Genomic DNA, 24,662 nt, shown 5'->3' with positions numbered 1-24,662 from the left:
ATTTTCATAAAAGATGGGAAGTAGTATGCTGAGGCTCCTTTAATGACTGCTGGAGAGAGCAATATTAGAACATGGACCATTTTAAAACCTTCTTTATTAGGCATTTATGTACTTAGAGTAAAACCAAAGTACTGTTTACAAACCCAGTGTAAAACCAAAGTACTGTTTACAAACCCAGTGTAATCTACTGGAACTTGTTAAAATTCACCATCAAGATTTGGAAATAAATAAGCTGGGTTTTTTTTCCCCAAGCAATTGAGATTTATTATTCTTGTTATGACTGCCTCCTGTTCCTGTGCTAAATTAAGCTGGGATAGCAGCAGCGTGGTTGCAGGGCTCACTTCCTCCCTCCTCTCTCACAGTTTAATTTATGAGCTGCTGGACATTGTCCAACAGGAAATCCAGTTGTACAGGGAAAACCATCACAACCTACAGGAGGAGAACGTACTGGCTTTAAATGATAGTGTGGTTGCGAGTGGGATCTGGAAATGTTTCCAGGCTCCCAGACACGGCTCGGTCCCTCCTAGCACCAGGCTTTGCTGAAGCTGAACCGCTGGCACACCTTTCCACAACACCCAGTGGCCAGGCCCTGGTGTGGGTGGCTGGGGAACCAACCTGCAGAAGACACTGTGGAACAAGATGATCCCCATCACTCCAACATAGCCTGTCCACCCCCCTTTGGTACTTTGTGTGTGTGTATTTTCCAGATCCTGAGGTAGAAGTGTGAGGCACTGCCAGCCTGGTCCCATGCTGCAGGACCCCTGTGCGCACAGTGTGCCCACACTGTTGCATCAGTACTCGTGCATCAAACCTTGGAGTGGTCTGAAATTGGAACAGAGCTGCTGTATGTCTGCAGATAGACACACAGAAAGAGTGAAACATCACTTCTATGTCCATTTTTTCTGAAGAGAAATAGGGAACAAGAACTGAAATTCCCTGGGGGGAAAAAGGTAATCCTACCTGCTGGACCATGGTTTCTTTATACATGATAAATCACTTGACATCTGCAGGGAAACCACACTTGGGTGCCTCTGCTGACTCTGCAAGAATATGATCTTGCAGGGCTATATATTGGATGCCTGCTCCAAGACCTGTCAGATACTGGAAACGCAGACAGATATAGTACCATGGTTATATTGACAGTTAGAAATCAGAGGTTCAACAGCTCCATGGATGACATTCCAATTAAAAGTGATAAAAATAAAAAATACGCTGTTCAAATGGTATTAGTTTACAGTGAGCTCAAGTCTCCAGTTTGTGGTGAGTTTTTTTTTAGAGAGGATGGTATGCTGCTCCCAGCAAAGCTACGTAAACATTTTCTACCAAGCCAGAATGTTTTTCCTAGAGCTGATATCTCATGCCTACTCAGGCTCTTGGCTTCAGTTCAGAAAAGTATTTTACTAGAGAATTCACATATGCAAAAATGAACCTGTGGGACCCGATCTTATAAATCTCATCAGTCAAAAGGAATCATGAAAGTTGTGCAACTGTGGAGATGAGAGCCAGATACTATATGGAATCATAGAAGCATTTGGGTTGGAAAAGACCTTTAAGATCATCAAGTCCAACCGTTAAGCCAGGACTGCCCAGTCAACCACTAAAGCATGTCCCTAAGAACCATATCTATGTGTTTTTTAAACACTGCAGGGATGGTGATTCCACCACCTCCCTGAGCAGCCTGTTCTGATGCTTGACCACCCTTTCAGTGAAGAAGTTTTTACTGATATCCAGTCTAAACCTCCCCTGGTGCAACTTGAGGCTGTTTCCTCTTGTCCTATCACTTGTTATCTGGGAGAAGAGACCGACCCTCACCTGTCTACAACCTCCTTTCAGGTAGCTGTAGAGAGGGTAAGGTCTTCCTTCAGTCTCCTTTCCTCAAGACTAAACATCCCCAGGTCCCTCCATAAGTTCCCAGCTCCTCATAAGACTCCCAGACCCTTCACCAGCTTTGCTGCCCTCCTCTGGACACGCTCCATCACCTCAATGTCCTTCTTGCAGTGAGTGGCCCAAAACTGGACACAGTATTCAAGGTGTGGCCTCACCAGTGCCAAGTACTGGGGGACAATCACTTCCCTGGTCCTGCTGGCCACACTGTTTTGGATACAAGCCAGGATGCTCTTGGCTGCCTTGGCCACCTGGGCACACTGCTGGCTCATGTTCAGCTGGCTCTTAACCAGCACCCCCAGGTCCCTTTTGGCCAGGCAGCTTTCCAGCCACTCTTCCCCAAGCCCGTAGTGTTGTGTGGGGTTGTTGTGACCCAGGTGCAGGACCCGGCACTGAGCCTTGTTGAACTTCATACAATTGGCCTCAGCGTATCGTCCAGCCTGTTCAGATCTCTCTGCAGCCTGCCCTCAAAGCAGATCAACACCCCAGCCAGTACAGTGTCATCTGCAAGCTTACTGAGAGTGCACTCAATCCCCTCATACAGGTCATTGGTAAAGATATTAAACTGGGCTGGCCCCAGTGCTGAGCCCTGGGGAACACCACCTGTGACCAGCCGCCAGCTGGATGTCGCTCCATTCACCACCGCTCTTTGGGCTCAGCCGCTCAGCCAGCACTTTACCCAGCACAGAATACACATGTCCAAGCCATGGGCAGCCAGCTTCTCCAGGAGAATGAGGTAGGAAATGGTGTCAAAGGCTTTACTAAAGTCAAGGTAGACAACATCCACGGCCTTTCCCTCATTCACTAAATGGGTCATCCTGTTGTAGAAGGAGTTCAGGTTTTGACAAGGACCTGCCATAGCTTCCCACCTGGAAAACCAGTAATGGGTAATAATCAGAGGGCTGTACCAGACCAGAGAGTTTTCTAGTAACATCCCTCACCCAGGCTCCAGGGAGGCAGCAGATTCCCTGTGGGTTGCGTCTGATTGGCATGTCAGGCTCTCTGTTCCTCTCAGAGTGGAGTCACTGATGACAGCCACCTTTCTTTTTTTCTTAGCAGAGGCGGTTGTGATGCCTGGGGTTGACCAACTCTCCCTAGGCAGCCCCTCTAACCTGGACAGGCCTTTGCCCATATTGTTTTCCTGGCCCTCGGGTTCCGCACACCTATTGTGTAGGGGCACCTGGGAAGTGGGCTGGGAGGTGATTCATTTGCTGCCCTGAGCAGGGACCTGTTACCATTCCTCCTCACCTCTTAGGTCCTCTCCTGCCTGATGGTGAGAGGGCAGGGGAGCCTCCGCTTCTTGTGATGTGTCCGGGCCGTGCATTTGTCTCAGTGACGGTAGAGAGCGGCTCCAGCAGTCTATCTCCCTCTCACACTCCCTGACACTCCTTAACCTTTCTCCTTCCCCTTCCAGCTCTGCCACCAGGCAGAGCAGATCACCCACCCGGGTGCCCTCCGGCAGCAGCAGCAGGCTGGGGCACTCCCTGCGGCCATGACTTGGGCCCTGTGCGGTTACGTGGGAGCCATCTGGGATGCCACATGCCTTCTGGCACTGGCTTTTGGCTGAGTGGAAACCATAGCTCAGTTTCTTCTGGGAGAGTGATTTCCACAGCTTGAGCTCGCCTCTCTAAGCTGTTAGTGCGACTGCATGGCGACTGCCGTGCCATGCCCCAGCCGTTGCACTCTCTGGGTGCTGCTTTCATATGGGTGGGGGTTTGGCCACCTTCACTCCTGGTCCTGCATACGCTGGGTCAGAGCTGCCGCTTGCCAGGGCCTCAATGCTTCCCGCCCTGGGAGGAGGGCCGGGGCACCCACACTCGCTCCGTGCTCGCTTTACAGTTTTGCCAGTTCATGGAAAGCTCCCCATGGTCCCCTGGTGCGATCCTCCGCTCTGGAGCATGTCTGCCGGAGTAGCATATGGGAGATCAAAAGTCAGTCAAAAAAGGCTAGAGGAGGAAGAAACAAAGTTCAACTTCATAATCTCATTTGTGGTGGTGTGCTTTTTTTTTTTTTTTTTTTCTCTCTCAGTTCTATGTCTATAAAATGTACTCAGCGCAACCTTTCCAGAAACTAAACCAGAGATTTATGTGTTTCAGCCAATACTGATCTGGCCTGAGTAGATCATCAGGAAATAAAAATGTTCTGGCCAATTCAGCTGAATGCAATTTGTATAACAAAAATACCCACCCCACAACCAAAAAGTGTTTGCATCTGAACAAGTTTATGTACTTAGTACTATTTGACCTGTTGTTAAGCGTTATGCTTCAGAACACAGCTGGTAAACTGTCCGCCTTTAGACAGAAAGGCTGGAGGTCAGAGTGGAAAGCTCCTAACCCTTCTCTGATTTCCGTGGGGAAGAATGGAATAGAGGATCAGCCTTCAGGGTAAAGGAATACAAATACAAATTCTTGGGAAGGTGCAGAGCTCTGTGTGGGCTGACGTAGCCTGCCCCACAGGGCTCTGTGCTCGGTTTGTGCTGGTTTGGGTCACTCTGTGCAGTGCTGCATGCTGCAACCCTGCTGAATGGTGTAATAACCAATGCAGAGAGTGTGCTGAGAGATGCACCCGCTTTCTGTGTTGAGATTTGGGGTTTGCTTTGCAAGGCAATGCCAGCTTTGGCTTTCAAAGAATGATGATCGGCAGAAGCTGCTCCTGGCAGGAATCTTGAAAGGAGAAGGTCCTGAATACCCCCAACCACTGGAAGGAGGGGAGGAATTGGCACAAGCTAAGTGCTGGTGCATGATGACAGGAACCAGGCAGTAGGGATAAACGATGCCAGTTTGTAGGGATGTTGATTTTACTGGTGCATCTGCCAAAAACATCAGCTGTGCCTGGCCGGTCTGCAGATGCGCATGCGTAGTATGGCGCAATAACCAGAAGGAAGTGTTACTCAGCTCCGCTTTCTAAGGGTCAGTGGCTAAGCGGAGAGGCATCCATGATGTCCCACGGAGAGAGACCCTGAGAGAGACAGCGAGGTACAGATGTGCAGTTGGGAGTTCATGAGGAGCTATCACAGGCCAGTTGTACTTTTTTTCTGAAGGTCTTACTGCAGCTGGGGGACCTTTCCCATGTGGAGCAAGGGTTCAGAGGGCTCATCCAACTGGCAGGCACGTGGCTGGTGCCCTCAGCTCCCAGGGGTGGTGACTGAGCAGCCTGATGACATGACTGTGAGTAGGGCAGCTGGGAGGTGGCGTGTGCCGGGCTCTGGCAGCTTTCCTGGGGTGCTGCTGAGCTGGGAGGGAGGCAGATGGAGAAAGCTGGGGGTTTCATAGCTTGTGGGCTTGGCTATAAGGTCTGCTGGAAGGATACCTGCTTGCAGTTAGTCATATGGTAAGCTGCACTTATATCTTCATTAATTCGTCCTTTCTTCTATGTGAGGGAGAAGTGTAAGAAAAAAGGTGGCATGAGGTTGCTTTTAACGTATAAAATTCCCTCTGTATAAAGTTATTCCTCTGGAGATATAAAAAGCAAATTTACATGGTATCTCTCAATTGCACAAGACCAGATAGCAAAATCTTCAGTAAAAGGTGAAGATCTGTCTTGCTAGGTAATTTTTTTTCCATCTGCTTTGTTGTTTCACCTCTGTTTCTTTCTAGTTGGGGTTATCTGGTAAGTGGAAATTCCCTTCCAGGAGCAGAAATGCTGACAAGTGAAAGTAGGGCACAACTGGGCATTTTGGAAAGCCGATGGGGTTAGGGCAGACTGGGAGCCCTGGGTACTGACAGGGGAGCTGGCAGGGGTTAGTATCCATCCATGGAGTGGCGAGAGGGAACAGGGATGGGGGAGCAATGGAGGAAAGCTGCCTGGAAATATCATCCCACCCTCCTCCCCCGCTTTCCTCTCTGTTTATCTTCTGCCCCTCAAATCCCACACTTCAAATCCACAAACTTCAAATTCTTCTGCCACAGCAGCAGCAGCAGCAGCACACTGCTGTGCAGAGGGGAGAAAAGGGACCACCACATCCAAAAAAATCTCCCAGAACTGCTGGATCTCATGAATCTCCTGCAGTGGGATTTGCAAGCAAATTAAGTGTGAGCATTTTTCTAGGAACAGGCCTGGCTGGTGTTACTGCGTACAAAGAGCACCCATGGTCTGAAGGCAGTGCTGGAGCAAGCTGAGGCTGTGAAGGAGATGTGGGTCCTTCCTTGCTCTTTGTTCTGGCAGTCCAGGGGCTGCCAAGCCTTTGTTTGTGGACCTTTGTACTGTAACCAGCTCTGTAAGGGAGCTCCTCCTATGACGTTTTCCTCTGACTAGCCTGCTCTGAATACCCGTGGTCCCTGCCAAGGCATGAAGAGCATCAGAGCAGGATAAATGATCATTTTCAGTTTCTGTTTGAATAGGGTGCTCAAATTCTTTGGGTAACCCTGAGTAGCTCAGCCACAGACCCTTGCAAACTCCATGGCATGCAGGTGGGCAGGTCTCAGCTGTGTCTGTGTGCTTCACGATAGGGAAATGTTGTAGGAGCAGCAAAGTGATGAGATGCATGGAAAAGCATTGGCTGGGTCCAAAACTGGGACTTTCAAAGGAGGCTAAAGCACTGCATCAAGCAAAGTAAAATCCTCTGAATTGGAATTATTGGTGGCTACCTGTTTCAGCTTCGTCTCTGTGTAGGTACTGTGTTTCCAGGGTAGACTGCAGAGCAAAGACTTTGCTGGCAAGTGATTTCCCCTGCCAAAGGAATTTGACACCTTCTCCTCAACTGGATACAGAAGAAAGTAAGACAGAAAAGTTCATGAGTTGAGAGGAAGACAGGGAGATCACTGATCAAAACAGACTTGACTTGGGGAAACTTAATTTATTGCCAATTAAAATAGATTTGGATGATAAGAAACAAACCCAAAAATTAGAACACCACCTTCCCCTCATCCACCTTCTTCCCAGGCTGAAATTCACTCCTTCAGTCCCAGCTTTTCTACTTCCCCCCTGCCTCCCACCCACAAGTGATGCAGAGGGGATAGGGAATGGGCGTTGGTCTCAGTCCATAAGAGTTGCCCCCCACCACTGCATTGTTCTCAGAAATTTCCCTCACTCCAGCATGTCTCCTTTCCTCTGGGCTGCAGTCCTTCAGGATAAACCTGCTCTGGCATGAGCTCCTGCCCATGGACTGCAGCTTCCTTCAGGGCATGTCCACATGCTGCAGCATGGGGTCCTCCATGTGTTGCAGTGTGGATATCTGCTCACAGAGGCCACCCCTGCAGCCCCTGCTGCCAGCACCTGGGCACCTGCACCCGGTAGAGTACCTGTGAGCATCACCTTTGCTTTCACCAGTGCCCTCTGAAGACGTCCTGACTTTTGCAGCTGATCACACACTGCCTGAAAGCCAAATCTTATTCTTATTAGCCAGGTGGCACTATTGGCCTTCCTATAACAAGCCGAGTTTATTCTGTCAAGTTTTATTTTCTTACAATGTGTATTTTAGAAAGATATATTTTAGAGAAAAACAGTGACCTTTGTCCAGCCCAGAGAGGTCAGGGTCATTTCTGTGGTGCTTACCATGCCACATAAATGTACAAACATCAGTTTATTTGTTCTGGGCCAAACATGCACTTCCCAGGTTGGAGGGGTCTCCTTTTCTGAGAAGCAGTTAGACTTCTAACCAGACCAGGGATATCACATAGTGTGACAGCTTTGGAAAAGACCCATACTTTAATGTGGATTTCTCTTCTGATTAGGTGTTGGTCAGCTCTTCTGCACCTGTGGTATCTTCTGACTCATCCACCTGCTCCCAAAATGGAGTACACCTGGTATTGGCTTGATGATTCTGGGCACTGGATTGAGTATGGGGAAAAGGTGAGATCCATCTGCTGTCCATGCCAAAAGCTCTTGTTAAGCCGTCTTTGGAGAGTTATTTAGGGCACGTTGTTCTGCAGCTGGGGTGTTGCACACGCGCTGCTGGGTGCCCTTGCAGTGCTGCTCTGATGCCCTGGTGGGTTTGTCTTCTTAATTTTCCGTTCATCAAAGCAGTACTGCTACTCTGTGAAAGCATTCAAAGGCCTGGCTTTGAAAGTGGGGGCATTTTCCAGAGATGACAGACACCTTTTGGCTGAAGCTGACACACAGGCTGAAGGCTGCTTGGTTGCTGTTGCTACAAGCAGCTGTTCTCTGTGGGCTACCCCTCTCGCTAAAGAACAAAATGCTTGAAGCCTTTAAGACTTAGTTCAAAATGGCATTCAGTGATACAGGCTGGGGAAAATACTGCTTTTTCCCCACAGTGTCACCTAAACCAAAGACTATTTTCTTGTTCTTTCTACAGCATCCGGATCACTGCTCTGCCACGGTAACATCTGCAGATCTGGAGAAAGAATTTCTAGCTGACCAGAAAGGCACTGTGTTATTCACAACTGGTTCTCAGATGTATGAGTTAGACTTTGAAGGTGAAGTAGCTCCTTATTTTAAGCCACTTATACAGTGCAGCAGGCTGTAAGGCAGCCTCCTTCATGCAGGGTTCTCACCCTGTGTCTGGGTTTCTTTGAACAGGTCTTTTTCCTCCTGTAAGTTTTCTCCAAGCAGAACTTGAGCAGCATGTACATTTCTCTGCAGTTTTGAGATACCCTGCTCGAGCTTCTAGACTTGCACATCTATAGCCAAAAAAGCATCTCTGACAATGTAGTATATTCAGCAGAAGAGCCGACTGTAAATATTTCATGGCATCTGGCGTATGCATTTGGGTTTATACAACTAAAGAGGAGGAATGAAAAAGGAAAAAAAAAAAAAGGACTGAGAAGTCAAATGGTGAAGAAGTGAGCCCATGATAGACGTCTTGCAAACTACTTATGCAGTGAGAAAGCACATAGGTGCAGCAAAGGAAAATTTAGGGCTGATTGCACAGAGAGAAAAACGGCAAAATGAGAAATGCTTTTTCTGTTTCTGATTTACCCATCTTAAAACTCCCGTTAGCTTTCCAAACTTTAAATCTGTTTCCTGGCATGAATAAAGAGGGTGGTGTTTAAAGGAGGAAACAATGGATAATTAGCTATGTCACACAGCATGTGCTCTGTGATATTGCTGCAGGACCAAGAAGGGAGGGCAGACTTTCCTCTTAGCACCATGTAACAATCCTGTGCTGCTAGGAAAGCTAGATTTATGGCCTCCATCGTATTGAAAACTCTTCCCTGCTGTAGGCCTGACATCAGATGTGGTTTTCTCTGGCCAACAGCCTGGATGTGAATGCATGTGCAAGTGCAGTTGGTAGTTGACTGCCTTTGAGCTTCACAACCTATGCTAGCAGGTGGCTGGCCTTGCTGATCTCCAAGCAGAGCAGCACAAGTGGGAATGGTTTTGAAGTATGGGGTAGGTGTGGTAAAGGGAGCACCTTGACGTGGTATTCGGGGCTACCTCTTGCTTTGTTTCTTTTTTAAACATATAAGGGTATGTCCCTGGACAATAAATTATCTAATTATTGAGTCATTGTGTTTTTATTTCAAGACATGGTCCAAACAAATTTGACCTATGGAACTCGAAGAAAAGTTGCCCGATGGCCAAAATTTTGGTCCTCTCAAGGTGGACAAGACAGAAGGTAATATACTTCAGAAGAAGATAATATATTTAATAATGTCGCTACCTGACAGCACCTTTCTGCTAAGAATACCCTCAGTTTTAGAGTTCTTATATTCATGTTTAGATACCTTTTGTTGACTGGTTTAATGGCAAATTTTGTGGTGACAATATTTGTAAATTATGCAACGCTTCTGTGAAGCGTGCTGAAGGGATGTTTGGTGGCAGTCTCTGGCAGCTGTGAAGGACCCCTAGAGTAGTTTTATTCTCTCTGTGAGAGCAAGGCCACATAGGGCTGACACAACTGTGCCAGGGATTTTTATTCCTTGATTTATACCCCAACAGTACTAAACAAACTGTGCGCAGAGTAGGAGCATGAGACTGCCAGTCCCAAGAACTGTGGAACAGATAGATGTCATCCCCTGAAAAGCTGAGGACAGAATAAAACACAGAAGCAAATCCCTCTAAATGAAGTAAACTGAATGCACTTATTTGGGATACCCTATCTTACGGCTTTTTTAAAGGAAGTTCAGCTTGGCAGAATTTGAGTATGTCTGCTGTAGAAGTCAGTTTTGCTACTGCTTTATTTTAGAAAGAGCCACCTTTGCTTCAGAAACTCACTAGCAGACGGTGCATTTGAAGCTAAGCGTTCAATTTAAGGGTCAGTTCAACCAAGGGTGGGTTCATTCAAAAAAAGGGAGACAAACTGTAGCTCCTGAATGGATGCTACTGCTTCTGTTGCCTGGTTTAAGACATGCATGCCAGGAGGGCATTAATGCTGGAAGTTGTTGAGCACTGACCAGTGAAGTAGTGCCTGCAGGGCACAAGCCTCCACCCGCAGCCTCCTGACAAGCTTGATCTTGGACAAATAGGGGCAGGCCACCCATTTGGCCAGGGATTTAGAGATGAGTAGCCACATGGAGGGAGAGGGCTCGCACTCCTGTTTCCTAGAGGTTCAAGCAGCACACATGGAGGGCTAGCTGGAACAGTTGTACAAACCATTCAGCTAGGAGCATGTTACTCCTCATTTGAAGCTCTCCTATCAAAGTCTTGACCTGCCAAGAGATGCATTAGTGCCACTAGGACGTGTGTGGAAATCTAAACTGGAGGAAGGGACAATGGTAATGTGGAAACTAAAACAAAAATAAAAATCCAGTGATAACAGTGGCTGGATCCTCTGGAAGAGGGATTTAGTTAGGAGTATCGTGGACTGACTTGCTTCTTTTTCTTTTCTGCAGCCAAAACATGACTCTGTCATGTTCCATCTATCCTCCACAATGGGACCAATCTGCACTGCCTGATATTGGGTTCAAGGTATGTCTTTCCAGCTCTCCAAGGGGTAGGGCAAACCATGTCCTGTACTGATTTTTCTGAGAATGTGACCCAAGGCAGTTGAGATATTCCTAGTTTTTAAATATGTCTTATAAAATAAGAAACCATGAGGTAAACCAGCACTGAGAGTTTCACATTCAGAATAGACCTGTGTCTCCTGGGAGGCTCCCTGAGACCCCCTACATAAACCATGCTGGATAAGAAAGACCCTTTTCTCCGCTACGGGTCTGACCTGTCCTTTGCACTCTCCCAAGGCACCTGGTCCTCTGATAAACTGGACGAGCTGCATCTTAAGGGGGTGTGCCAGTATTTCCTCTGTTGATTTGAGGCAAAATATTATTTGCTGTGTTAAAACTAGGGCTTAGCCTTGCAGGGAAGACGCTAGAAGGAGCTATAATGTCAAATTAAGGTGAAACTGATATTCATTATTCTCATAGCAGCATGAATACTGCTGTGCATTTCATCTTCAGGTTACTTTGAAGTAAAAGTAACCTAGATGCAGAGGTGGGTCCACCGAAGGAAGCTCGTTGGGATTGCATTCATCTCCCTCAGTCAGTGCCTATGCTTCCACATAGTGGGTGAATGTGAAGGTGGGGAGAGGATGGTTAACTGGAAAGACAACAGAAGCTTGTGATTTTACCGGCAGGACTTTTCCCCTGATGTGAGGAGGTTGGTGAGTCCTTTGGACTTTGGGAGTTGTTGCTGTCAGTAATACATTATTTATGGTGTTTCCAAAATTTTCAGTTGGTACAGCTCAGCTGCACTTCCCATGAGTATGGGAAAATTAAGAGGCTGTTTGAGAAGACAATGAAAAATTACTGCATCCACCAAATGCAGAGGATCCAGAACCCCACACTTTGGCAAGTTTTTCAGTGGTTTGTATCTATTTTATTTCATTATCCTTATGGCAGCAGAAGACTGGTATTTCCTGATCTATTGTCCTCCATACTAGCGTTAGGAGTCGCCAAATCCAGCAGCCCAGCAGAGGTGAGCCTGCCGTGTATCTGTGTGCCTGTGTCCGGCTGGTAGTGAGGTTCAGCACATGCTCCCAGTAGGCACACACGCACAAACACACACATACACACAAAAGGTATGAATAAGCACACAGCTGGCCATGAAACTCAACACAGCACAGCACTCATGCAATCATAAACAGCACCAATGGCCTCATCCTAGAATCCTAGAATCATTTGCATTGGAAAAGACCTTTAAGATCATCAGGTCCAACTATTAACATGGGACTGCCAAGTCCACCACTAAACCATGTCCCCAGGACCACACATCTATGTGTTTTTTAAACACTTCCAGGGATGGTGATTCCACCACCTCCCTTGGCAGTCTGTTCCAACGCTTGACCACCCTTTCAGTGAAGAAATTTTTCCTGATAACAAATCTAAACCTTCCTGGCAGGACTTGAGGGCGTTTCTTCTTATCTCGTCACTTGTTATCTGGGAGAAGGGACTGACACCCACCTGTCTACAACCTCCTTTCAGGTAGCTGTAGATAGCGATAAGGTCCCCCTGTGATCATCCTGTTCCCTTCCTCCGGATGGCTGGGATGCAAGCCTTTTACTGGAACATATGTACATGCATGGGTCCCTCTAGGGGCTGGTCTTTAGACTCTCAGCCTACCAACGCGCTGGCCCCTGGATCCTCTCATCTTCAGTTAGGTTCTGCATACACACACACACACACACACACACATGCAAGTGAGTTGCTATAGATTTTATGATGTCTTCACCATGAAAGCCTTGGCCTGGACCTCCTGGTCCCTCTGGTAAGCAAGCTCAGACCTTCTGGTCTCTCCAGCATCTGGCCAGACTTATGACTCTTTCAAAACCTGACTCCCAGGCCAGCTACCCTCCTCACTGGCTGTTCAGCCTTATGTTGGTTAATGATCACATACTGACACACACCCCCTTGTTTGCTGTCATTACTGGTGCTATGGATGTATAGCTCCTGTGACCGAAGGTCCTACTGCGGTTGCTGCACCCAGACCCCCATACATGCGCATGCACACAGGCTGGAAGGTCCATCACCCAAGTAAGAGTTAGAAATGGAGTTTAATGAGTACCCTATCAGGGCAGACTGTGCTGATCAGGCATAGGGCATGGTCAGACAAGTCTACTGGCCAGTCCTTTTTACCCCCTTATCTCTCTGTTTTCCTGTGTTTGTTCCTCCTCAGACCATTATGACCCCTCCCTTCTCCCACCTACAGTTCCTCTGTTAAACATCCCATTACAAGTCCTGTGCAAGCCCCAAATGCTCTTCCCCTCTGTCCCATAATAAGTCCTATATTCTCATCGACAGTACCCCCCTTATGTCTGTGAGCTGCTCTGGACTCTTTCCATTGCTCACGGTGCTGGTTGTCCCTTGGTTCCTGGGGCTGAGGTTCCCCTGGGGTAACCTTAGAAGTGGCCGGGGCTGGGGTTCCTCTCTCTGTGATTATGCTGTTGGGATTGTCTCTATGCTTTTTGTCTGTGTGGAAATGAGCCTTTTATCACATAACCTAACAGGTTGTGTGGGGGCTTCTTGCTAGTGTTATTCAAAAAGAAAGTTCTTTTCCTTCAGCATGACTGAGCTGTGGTATCTCAGATTTATTCCTTTTGTTTTAGTGTCATCCACATAGGAGTTTAAAAAAAAAAAAAAAAGCAGACTTTTAATGTGATAAAGATAGGGGTAAAGATGATACAGTCTGCTGTGGCTTCATACAGCTCAGTTTTATAACCATATTTAAGCATTCAGGATTTATATAACCTGGGAACTGACCAATTCCCAGTCAAGTGATGTTTGTCTCTCTACTCTCTCATGTGGTATGAAGTTGTGGGTGACACAGTCCATAGCAATGCTGAGAACTTTTTGTTTTGTTGGAAGGAGCCAGCTGTGCAGCCGGGTACCAACAGAAGTGCAAAGCAGGCAGTAACCCCACTGAGAGCAGTTTGTGTCACTGTTCCTCCATGACCCAAAAGTAGGAGGAGCTGAGTTGGGAAATTGTCCTTGTTTGAACCAGGGTAACATGTCATTAATTTCTGTTTGGTTGGGGTTTGGGGTTTTTTTTTTGTCCCTAGGCAAAAGGAGCAGATGAAGAAGCTCAGTAAATCAAAATGGGTGGATGAGCGACTCCTGTTCCACGGGACAAGTCCATCCCACGTGCCTGCCATCTGTGAGCAGAACTTCGACTGGAGGATCTGTGGGACTCATGGGACAATGTATGGAAAAGGTACAAGTGCATAAGTGTGGGTTCAGAGGCTGTAGCAGCATGGGCTGCAGACCCCAGCCGGGCTGGTGGGTGGGTGTGAGGTGATTGACTGTCCCTGACTCCCGCACTCCTGCCATTAGGGCACTGTCAGCTGCGTGCATCTGCATTGCTGCAGGCAGCATCCACAGCAATCCCATTTTTGGAGGGGCTAAACCCACCCCTCTTTGCCTCAGGTTCCTGCTGTTTAGCAAAACTCTTGGGCAGGCAGGACTGGGAGGTTGATGGCAAGAAGTGGCTAGAGCGTATCGATGCTTTAAAATAAGCCTATGTGGAAACACCTGGCAAGGGTGGGCGTAGAGCTACCTGGGCCTGCGAATTTCTGGCTGCCAAAGTGCTGATAGATGTTTATTCCTCAGCTGATGTATTGTCTTACTTGTGGCTTTTTCTGGTCCCTAGGAAGCTACTTTGCCAGAGATGCCAGCTATTCTCACAAGTACTGTTCCTCTCATAGTGGTTGCTACAGCATGTTTGTAGCTCATGTTCTTGTTGGAGACTTTGTTCAGGGAAACCCAGATTACCCTCGCCCTCCACCCAGAGCCGTTAATTCAAACAGACTTTACGACAGCTGTGTGAACGACCCGACAGACCCTTCCATCTTCGTCATCTTTGAGAAGCACCAGATTTACCCTGCCTATATCTTGGAGTACAGCAGTGGGGCCCAATGTATGATCCTGTAATGAATGGTGGAACCTCCTTTGAATTTACACGGAATAAATTACACTTTAGTACATCTCTTTTTAATGTTTGTTCAATTTTAATAGTAGCTTTAGAACATTTTGTACTGCAGTGAACCAATATCCAACCCCTGAAGGACTTTGGGACGCTGCTGTTTGGTAGGTGCTATTCTTTTGCCAGCAGAAGGTGCTAAACTATAACCCCCCACCTTATCACTAGCCTGGGATGGGGATGTACCTGCCTTGTGTACCCTGATGCAGTGACACCTACTGCTGGCAAAAGTGGCACCACTTGATTCACTGATATAGTCACTCAGGGATGGTTCCTGCCTGTGGTGTTGCTGATGTACCAAAGTGAGACTGGGTGAGGACTGTGGAAGGAGGAAAGCCAGGATGGTTTGTAATTAATCCTGGCAATTAACTTTGCTTTGTTTCCTGGTCACATTGCTGACACTTCTCACCTTGTTCTTCTATGTCAAGTCTGCCTGTCCCTGTGACACCCTGTCCTTGCTCTATCCCCACCGGGTTTAGGTCAAGAGAAGCGGGGATATCACAGCTGCTGAAGTTAGATCCCCACTGCACCATGACATTAACAGCATGGAAGTCTGCGGTGAGCTGAATAATGGCACATGGCAGCATCCCACCAGGGCTGCAGAGCCAGTGGTTGCAGCATGAGCAGTGAAGTAAAGGAGCTTTGTGGCTGCTGGTTGGTGATGGCTGTTTTTAATTGCTCTGCTGCTGCCTGGCACTTCTCCAGGCAACTGAGAAGTGCCCCAGTGGTGTGTGCTCCGACTGGGATGGATGGGTGAAAGCTTGGATGATGAACATTGTACTTGAAACTTGGTGGATGGTGGGATAACATTTGGGATGACTGATAGCATGGAAAGAAAAATTAATCATAGAACCATAGAATGGTTTGGGTTGGAAGAGACCTTAACAATCATCTAGCTCCAACCCCTCTGCCATGGGCAGGGACATTTTCCACTAGACCACTCAAAGACCCAATCAACCTGGCCAAATATTTTAAATAAACTTAAATTAATGGTTTACTTTAAAACAGTCTTGCTGTTTAAGCTGTTGCAATTCAGAAAAGAAGTCACAAGTGGTTCAGTTATGCATGCTATGAGTGGGAGGAGCCAAGAGTAGGGGTGCGTGTAGGATCTCATCAGCTTTCTTAAAGCTTGATATCTTCAGGCACAATACTCAGAAAATGTCCCAAAGGCAGCTGACTTGAGTCCCTGAGCTGCCACATTTAGTGTACTTCCACGTCCCACCGCTTTTGTAGGAGCCTGAACATTATTCTTTTGCAAGTTAGTGATCTGATCTTGTCAGCCACAGGTGAGCAGAGAGCTTTCCATGCAGTCAAGAAGTAAAAGTGAAAGTTAGACGAATGGACTTTCTCCTGAATCTATGATATTCTGAAATTTTTAAAAAAACTAAATATAAAAGTATATGGCAGCAAGTTATCTGCCATATATCTTTCTCAATAAGTGAAGTGGTACACAACAGTTAATTGCTTTCCTGTTCTGTCAATATCACTGCACTGGAAAACTGCAGTGATTTTGGAGAGCTGTTTGCTTAGGATTTGTCAGTTGTCATAGACCTGCATCTGTGCTTTGCATAAACATGAATCTGAGTATTATTTGTACAAACAATAATGGAAAGTCTGTTTTAAGCTATTAATTTTATAAATAGGTGAGATTATATAGAGAAATTTTTTGGTTTACAGTCTTGCTGCCTTGCTGTAGCATCCAGTGGGTGCTGGATGGGCAGCCTTCACCCCACGATTGCCCTCCGCTTGTTGCCTCCAAGCTGCAAGCTTGCAAGGATGGGAAGGGACTGAATAATGACCACTTCCAGCTGTCACCCTGCCTTGGTCCTTGCAATGTTGCATAAATTTTGTCTATGGCTTCATTGGCTTATTGGGGGGATTGCATGTGCAGGCTTTGGGCAGGATGGGGGCTGGGAGATGGAGCGTTTGGGAAGAGTTTTGCTGTTAGAGAAAATGTTCTGTGGGATGATGCCCTTGTACAAACCATCTTCCCCCATTCCTCTCCACCATGACAGAAGAAACAACTTATTGTGTGGGAGAAAGGTGGGCTTTGGGGTGTGATTGCCAACCTCCTTGGGGGAGGAGAAGGTAAGAGACAGCCTGCTGAGGGGCAGGTCAGCCACTACAAAAGGGGTTTTGTGGTCTGGAAAAAAAGAAACCAGGCAGAGAGGAGAGGACAGGTGCAAACATGCAGTTTGGAAGAAAAGGAGATCTTCTAATAAGTCAAAACTATTTCTGACTGCAGGGAGAGTTCTTGCAGCCTCCAGAAATTAGGTGCTGGGTGTTATATTAGGAAGATCAGGCATGGGTCTGGTACGTGCAGCTGTAACTGTGTGCTGTATGTGGGACTGCTGGCGTGTAGCTGTTGTGGGCTTTGTAGGTGTTGGAGAACCAAATCTGAAGTGGAATTGCTTCTTGAGCAGCTTGCACTATTTCAAGGTCATTCTCTGCAATTCTTACTGTGTGTCACTGCCAAAAGGGGCAGTCCCACCTCCAGGTGTGTGTTGCTGCTGTTTTCACCATGCCACTGCTAGTGACTGTACTGGAGTGGGGAGGATCAGATGCAGAGCATTCACCTACTTGAAAAGTGACCTAGCCAAAACCCCCCACAAAACCCAAATCCAAAATACGTTGTTCAGCAAGGATGGTTTCCAGTCCTGTTTGTGCCAACACTGATAAAGAAGCAGGGGAAGATGGGGGTGGGGGTAGGGAGGGGGGTGGGCTGCGGCATAGATTTTGACTGGCATAAGATGATATTGAACCTCTATCCCAAGCAGAGCTTATTGAACATTAAAAGATTTGGGAATATTTTGGTCAGTGAGACTCTGAGAGCAGAAACCGCTAGTAAAAGTGAAAAGCAACTTAATCTGTAAACACTTCTTCATGGGAGTTTTGTTTGGTACTATAAATTTGCTACCTCTGGAATACCTGGGTGCCTCCGGAGCACTGAGCAGAAAGCATTCCTCAGCCCCCTTTTAGATGAGAAATGTTTGCAAGCCATCAACAACACGTGCAATTGTTGGCAGGCTCTAAGCATGGATCTGACCTGTGGGCTTTTAATTTATTTTTTTCCCCTGGAAAGAAGCGTTTGAAGATCTCCCTACTCTGTTGAGAAAGGGTTAAATGGCCTTTGCCTCATGCCTGGGACTGACAGTTTCAGAGTCACCAAGATGGTGGTGGAAAAGGTCTGACCTGAGGAATGCTGTGAGTAGCCAAAGGGATTTCTGTGGAGTTTGCTGGTTTCTGTGCCAGCCAGACTGGCACTGGATGGGCTGTTGTTGGGGTGGGCTTATTGTGGAGCAGCAGCTTCTCTTTGTGATCTCCTGGAGAGGCACTTCTCCAGTCATTTCTTTAGCAATTGCTTTGCAGGAACCAGCAACAATTCAGAAAGATCGATTGCATTTTGTTTCCATATAAATATTTCTTCTACATACTTAGAGGCACTGTCTCTGTCTCTGCCTGCAAAGATTTTAGCTCAAGAGATCTTTTCCTCACAATGTATTTCTAATTGATTTTCTTGCCCTGTTCTTAGGGCTTCACAATGTCCCCTGCTTTAACACTGTTGGTTACATTTAACTGGTTACTTTTCAACAATTTTGACAGAATTTATTACAGGATGATTAAACTGCAGAAACCTAATGCTTGATTGAACATGCTGAATGGCATGTTATTTTCCAAAACATTTAAACTCCTAAAAATCAGCCTGAGCCCCATAACCTGGCACGACCACTGTATGGTTGCCAGCTGAAGAAAACACAGATATTGTTCTTGGCATGACATGCTTAACAACTGCGTTATTTAACAAGGCTGTTTCTGGATCAAGGGAGTAAAGATCCCAAATCACTGTGTGGCTGTGGTAATGACGGAGGGCTGAGGGTCTGGGGGAGGGCAGGGGACCTCAGGTATGGGCTGCAGGAGACAGATCAGCAGGAATCAGACTTTGGCAATTCAGGAAACAACTTTTTCTATTTGTTCCTGTTCTTTTGCAGTCTTGTTTCTTTTGATGAAGCCTATTATCTGAGGTGTTGAGTTCTAGGCACTATGTCCCAGAACAACTCAAACTATCTTTCCAAGATTACTTTTACATCTAGCTTAAAAATATGAGCACTAGGAAAGGCTGACCTGGGTCTTGTCCATCTGTTCTTAATAAGCTTAGATTTTCCTTCCAGATGTTTTACTACAATGTCAGAGGACCCATTAATTGGTGTGCCAGAGCTCAACCTGTAAGTACTTGGGAGGTGTCTACACATGATATCCCCACCACTGGAGAAAACTGGCTTTACCCATTCCCAAAGAGAAGCTTTATTTCACTGTGTGTTCTCTAAATCATTTTCTTGGGCTCTATCTTCAGCTTTGGTCTCCTTAATTGTCTTTTTTTCAAAATGTTTTTCCCTTTACTAAGTCCAAAGGAGATGTTGGAAGTGGCATTGGTCTCTGCTTTCTTTAATAGTTTGTACACATTTTCACTCTTGTTTCTTGCAGACTCTTTCTGACTGCACTTTGCAGAGAGCCCCTTGCATCTTCCAGTTTGTTTTCCTTTTAAAAATTCCTGTAGGTTTACGGTTTTTTACCTGTACTCCGTGGCATCCATCTCAAGCTGTGATCTGTTCCTCTGTCCCAAAGGCCAGCTGACCTTCATTTTGCCTCTCAGCTCAGGTAGATTCTTCTAAGAGTCTTTTCCATATCCTTTTTCTCCTTCAGTCCTCATACAATCTGACCTCGTATTAGTGATTACACAGCCTCTCCTTTCGTGTAACTTGACTGAAAGTCCTTACATCTATCATGTCTTAAGAAAATGCCTGCCTTGGTTTTTTGTTTTTTTTTTTCACTGAACAACTAAAATGCCTTACTAAGAGAATGCCCTCTCTACATTTCTTTAGCATAGTCTGAGATATGATTACTTTCACTGCATGAAACTTTAGGCTACTAATTAAACCTAAACTTGGTGACAGTGCTATCAAAAAAAAGTTTTTCCCATCAGGACCTCCTCTAGCTGCTGCTATTTCTGTATACTCTGAGTAAGTCCATGATGTGTACTGCTCACTGGCTTTTCTTTTCTTTCCCAGATCAACCTTTGGATTTATTTTCTTTCCTCCCCCCCTTAACTTTTAGTTCTGCTTGTTCCTGTTAACGTGTGGCATCTAGGCAGTTTCCTGATCTGAAACATGATTATTAAGACTTGTAAATAATGCAAAATCTTCATTACGTAGCAGCTGGGAAGGCTGTTTTCAGGACTCCTCTCTATCTAAATGCTATCAACTTAGATAAGAAAGAACAATCCTTTAACAGCTCTGAATTCATGATGATTGTGAAGGCTGTTGCTCATCTTGGGAAGTAACTCATAGCAGTGGGTGGCATGAAGGATGTGGACTTGGTAACCAGGTGATCTATTCCCACATCTGCTGAGGTTTTGTTGGGGAACCCAGGGAACTCAAAAGTGTTGACTTACACAAATGAAACTTCGACAACAACCAAATAATACTGCTGCTAACTAACCAGGGTCAGGGTCTGCTCAGTGCACATACCATGGGCTGGCATGTTCAGAGGGCAAAAAATTACATGCCTGGGTTGAAGCACAGGTTCTCCCTTTCTCTCCCTTTCTCTCCCTTTCTCTCCCTTTCTCTCCCTTTCTCTCCCTTTCTCTCCCTTTCTCTCCCTTTCTCTCCCTTTCTCTCCCTTTCTCTCCCTTTCTCTCCCTTTCTCTCCCTTTCTCTCCCTTTCATCTTTTTAAGACAGTTTTGTACTTTTGATTGTTCCTGACACTCACTCGTCTGGTGGCATGGGAACCCACTGGTACTGACTGCATGACTCCCTGCAGTGAACTGAGTACAGGTAAAATTCACTGCACCCCTGAAACTCAGCCCCAGGTCTCAGCCACTAGTGGATAAATCCTGCTTTGAATGTTTTTTTGTGACGACTGCCTGTCAGGTGGCACACAAGCTTTCTCCGTAGTCCTCTAGTGCTGGCCAGTCCTTGGACTGTCACAGGGGAGCTTCTGATGCCACCTCTACTGTCATGACCTTAATTTCTATAGCATTCAACCTGCTCTGCAGCTTCAGTGACATCTGCCCAGGTGAAGTGATTCCAGGCAGATCAGGAAGGCACTCTACAATTCACAGAAGTATGAGATAAAGTTTAAGGGGGGACTACTTACTGGTTTACAATTTACATATGTGATGCGCTGCTGACTCTGTAGTGCAGCTTCCCTCCTGAATATGCCTCATGTAGCCCCATGACCAGCAGAAGCAGCTGTCTTCACCAGAAGGAATGTACATCTTTAAAAGCACTTACTAGAAAACTAATTGTGTAAACTGGGGAGTTAAGGGAGATGTTGTCTGTGTCTGACAGAGCACGAAATGTGAGAAATATATATAAAATTTCCCATTCTTTTGTTTAACTTTGTGATTTAATTGCTGGAGCTATTGGAGACCTGTACAGCTGGAAGATTAGAAAAATGAAGTCGTGGTATTCAACACACACAAAAAAATGGAGAAGTATTAGGAGGATAGTTTGAGACTAACATGCAGGTCATGGTGCATATGCCCCGCTTGAACTGGCAGCATGAGTACTTCAGACATACCTCCTGTAGTCCACCTGTAAGGCTCTTCTTTTGATCCCATTGGACAGCCAGTTTTGAGCTATTGCAATCCCACTCCTCAAAAATGGCTGTGGGCACTTAAAATAGTACCTATAATGTGATTTAAGTCTTCTATTTTTCTTCTCTGACTATCACCCCATCTTCTTTGCTCACAAATATCAGTCACCCAAACAACATCCTCCTCAACAAACAGTCCGCAATCTGTCTGACCGCTGCTTTTCTCCCAGCCAGCACCCCACCATGCCAAACCCACGCTCCTCCTGCGTGCCTTGGTGCTCCCCTGCCAGCCGGAGGAACCCATGCAGGCCGGGGTGCTGAGCCTGCTGCCACCGGGTCCCTGGGTGGTGGTGTCCACCAGGAGCCCCCACCAGCCGGGCAGCCAGCCTGGCTCCGGACCACTCTGCCGGGAGGGTGGCCTGGCTGGGGGGGGGACTGTAGGCTGCTGTAGGGGGGGGCGGTGCAGAAACATGCAAGATTGGGGTATGGTGAGAGGATGGTGGGAGAGCTGAGGGTGGTCGCGGTGAGGTGTGAGCCTGAGGGAGAGCTGGGGGGTCTCGCACAAGTCCAGCGTTAACTGTCACCAGGTTGTAGGATATGCTGGGTCCTGTTCTTCACGAGTATCTGAACCACAACCAGGTCAGTTCCCTCTCCCCCCAAAAAGTCACAGTATAATCACAGCTGCTGAGCACCAAGTGCAGCTTCATGCAGGTTTTGATCCACAGCAAGAAGAGCTGGAGGAGGACGTAAGAGACAGGGAGTGCTGCAGAGCATGCTGAAGGGCTGCAAAGCTATTGCAAATGTTTTTGGGACTGCCAGAAATTGATCTGCCTTTTTTTGTTGCCCATGGTCATCTTTCTGCACTGTTGCAGATGCCCTCTCCATGGCAGCCTGGAAAGCTGCTGGTGTTGGCTGGATGGGCACAACCATTGGGCTGAATATGGGAAGCAGGTGAGCATCTCCCTCTCACCCCCAGCACCCTATGCCAGACACTCCCTTTCTGCTGTCTCCTTACCCCAAAGTGTAAGAAAGACTGTAGCATACCAGGACAAGAGGTACAACTAGATTCAGACCCCATCCCCATCCCTTGATGACAGAGGTGCCCAAAGGAAATTATAAGCTCAAGGCAGCAGGCATGTGGTGATACTTTCCCCAAATGCTCTCCCTGCCTCCAGCAATTTTTGGCCTGGGGATCCCCTGCATCAGAGTTGGTATCCATATATGCAATAATCCTGGATGTGTTCTTCTTTCAGTAATTATTCCATCACTTTTTAAATCTGTATAAACTTTTTAGCATCCACAACATCTTGTGGCAGGTATCCCCACAGCTGAACTGAACGTTGCTTGAAGGAGGCTCTCCTTTTCCTTGCTTTGAACTCAGCATTTGATAGCTTGATTAAATAAAGTGATGCAGATATTCTCCAAGTGCTTTCATGATCACCTCACACATTTCTGTCATTTTTTCTGATTTTCCTCAATACTCCCAGGAAATCCAGCTCTGAAAACAGGCTGCCTTTACAGGTGGCTGGGGAATCTGTTGAAAACTCATTTTAATTTGAAAGTTCTGCGTATGAGAGAAAGGTTCACTTTCCACATATTTTTGCTGAAAAACAAATCCTTGAAAACCACCTGCTTTTCCCATCAAAGCCCCTGGGAGTCATCCCTATTTATAAGCTCACTTGGAAATAATTCCAGAGCCTGGAATCACAGCTCTGCCTTCCAGGGAGCCTCTATTCCTCCCCACCCCTGCAGTCAGAAGAGGGTGATGTGCAGCAGGGAGCGAGGTGAGTAGCGCTGAGTAGGGGTGGTGACGGGAGGTGACATGCACAGGTAACCAGACTGCACAGCCACCAGTGGTCCTTAGTGGGGGACACAGAGAGAAGTGGACAGGAGAGAGCCCCTCCAACCTGCTGTGGTGTAGGGACCAGCAAAGACAGCAGAGACCCTGCCATAGCTCGGACATGAGTCTGTGATCTGGCTGGTTTAAACCATTGGCTTTTTCCCACGACTTGTATAGGTGCTAAACCCAACTCTGTGAAGTGTGCGACACGACTGTGGCCCAAAGTCTGTTGCTAACAAATATCCCTCTCCTTTGTAGCATCCAGAACAAGGTGTTGCCCCTATAACTTTGCAGATGTGGAGCCATGGTTTCAAACTCATCAGTGTGCTTTTGAATTTGGAAGTTGGTTCACAGAAATCTGAGATAAATTTCAAATATAAAAGAACTGTGTGCTTACCTCTTGATGTACTTATGGGGAAACCAACTGTCATGCAACTTCTTTTACAAAATGCCATTGTAAATCCTTTTCTGCTTGGATGTGAGAGCAATGAGAGAACATTTCATGGAGTACAAGCAACCTCTCTGAGCACAGTAAGAAGGAGAAGGGGAAAGGGAAGGAAGTAAAACATGAAATAGAGAAAAATGGAAGCAGTGTTTGCAGACTAATAAAAAGTGGGGGTGGCTCTGGTCTGAAAAGTGAGACATTTTAGAGTAGTGTTTCTGTCTCCTTGATGATACGCCATGCTGAGCTAAGGTTGTATATAAAGGAACCTCTCATGTATTTACAACTGGCAAATCAAGGGCTGAAATAAGGATGCAAGTATGTTGAAGGGAATGATAATGACTCATTCATCATGGATGCGTTGTCCCTCTTCGGCATACACAGTGTAGCTGTTTGTTGCATGCATTATAATTTGACTTTCTATATGAATCCAGTTTACCATGGTGCACAGCGAGCACAACACGCTGGTGACTCTGCTTTTCCTTGGGTGTTAATGTGCCATACATCTTCAACATCTTCAACAGCCAGAAAAAGGGAGAAGCTTGTTGAAGACCTCTGCAGGGCAGGTGAGCTGTAAGCAGGCCAGTGAATTAGCTCTCAGACAATGGCTGAGCTCCATCTTAGTAGCTCCTTCTGGGTTTTATTTTCTCACAGCTCCACTCCATTACTGTGCTCTTGTAAGCGAGTGTGGGGAGTTTTGATCCTTACGTCTTCCCCAGTGATAAAGCTGAGTCTGAGTCATCCAACACCATCCAGGCATGTAACTGTGTGGGGGCTGGTGAATTTGGCATTCACCCAAGAGGCTGCCAGGTTCTTGGGGTGTCCGCATGCAGCAGGCTCTGGGCTTCCCCAGCCTCTGAGGCATCGTCCTTCTCTGAGCTACAGTCATGTGGGCAGTGGCAGCTGCCAGATTGTGAGGAGCAGCAGAAATTATTCCGAGCATCTCTAGCAAACAGAAAAACAGTGAAAGTGCCTGGGACAGGGAGCTCAATACAAGGTGCTATGTCACACCAGTGGAAAACAGAAAAGAGGTAGCATGAGTTAAGACAGAGTTTAGATCCCCAGAAAAGGATTACATAGTTCAGAGAAGC

The 24,662-nt window shown here is 46.7% G+C and overlaps 1 protein-coding gene across 5 annotated transcripts; it reads left to right on the top strand.

Annotated features, from left to right (window-relative positions):
- The first annotated feature begins 140 nt into the window (after nucleotides 1-140).
- Nucleotides 141-14,698, top strand: LOC130150093 (protein mono-ADP-ribosyltransferase PARP12-like). Of its 5 annotated transcripts, XM_056340672.1 has the most exons (9): nucleotides 141-2,620; nucleotides 4,925-5,051; nucleotides 7,557-7,674; nucleotides 8,138-8,258; nucleotides 9,310-9,400; nucleotides 10,617-10,692; nucleotides 11,455-11,585; nucleotides 13,778-13,929; nucleotides 14,365-14,698. In XM_056340672.1, the coding sequence occupies exons 3-9, from the start codon at nucleotides 7,615-7,617 to the stop codon at nucleotides 14,643-14,645; spliced, it is 912 nt and encodes a 303-aa protein (XP_056196647.1). In that variant the 5' UTR covers nucleotides 141-2,620; nucleotides 4,925-5,051; nucleotides 7,557-7,614; the 3' UTR covers nucleotides 14,646-14,698. The 5 variants fall into 5 exon arrangements, with proteins under 5 accessions (XP_056196647.1, XP_056196644.1, XP_056196645.1 ...); XM_056340669.1 differs by lacking the exon at nucleotides 4,925-5,051; XM_056340670.1 differs by lacking the exons at nucleotides 141-2,620; nucleotides 4,925-5,051 and adding an exon at nucleotides 3,959-4,900.
- Nucleotides 14,699-24,662: the final 9,964 nt, after the last annotated feature.

Source organism: Falco biarmicus, chromosome 5 (genome assembly GCF_023638135.1).
Source record: "Falco biarmicus isolate bFalBia1 chromosome 5, bFalBia1.pri, whole genome shotgun sequence".
NCBI lineage: Eukaryota > Metazoa > Chordata > Aves > Falconiformes > Falconidae > Falco > Falco biarmicus.
The sequence above is the reverse complement of the archived record's forward strand: the minus strand, read 5'-3'. Positions and strand labels throughout refer to the sequence as shown.

Excerpts from the sequence above, each read along its gene's own strand:
- LOC130150093 (XM_056340669.1), top strand. The coding sequence starts at position 2,580 with ATGTCCAAGCCATGGGCAGCCAGCTTCTCCAGGAGAATGAG. Across the intron at positions 8,259-9,309 it reads GTATGAGTTAGACTTTGAAG|ACATGGTCCAAACAAATTTG; the intron begins GTGAAGTAGCTC and ends TTTTATTTCAAG. Across the intron at positions 13,930-14,364 it reads TGGGACAATGTATGGAAAAG|GAAGCTACTTTGCCAGAGAT; the intron begins GTACAAGTGCAT and ends TCTGGTCCCTAG.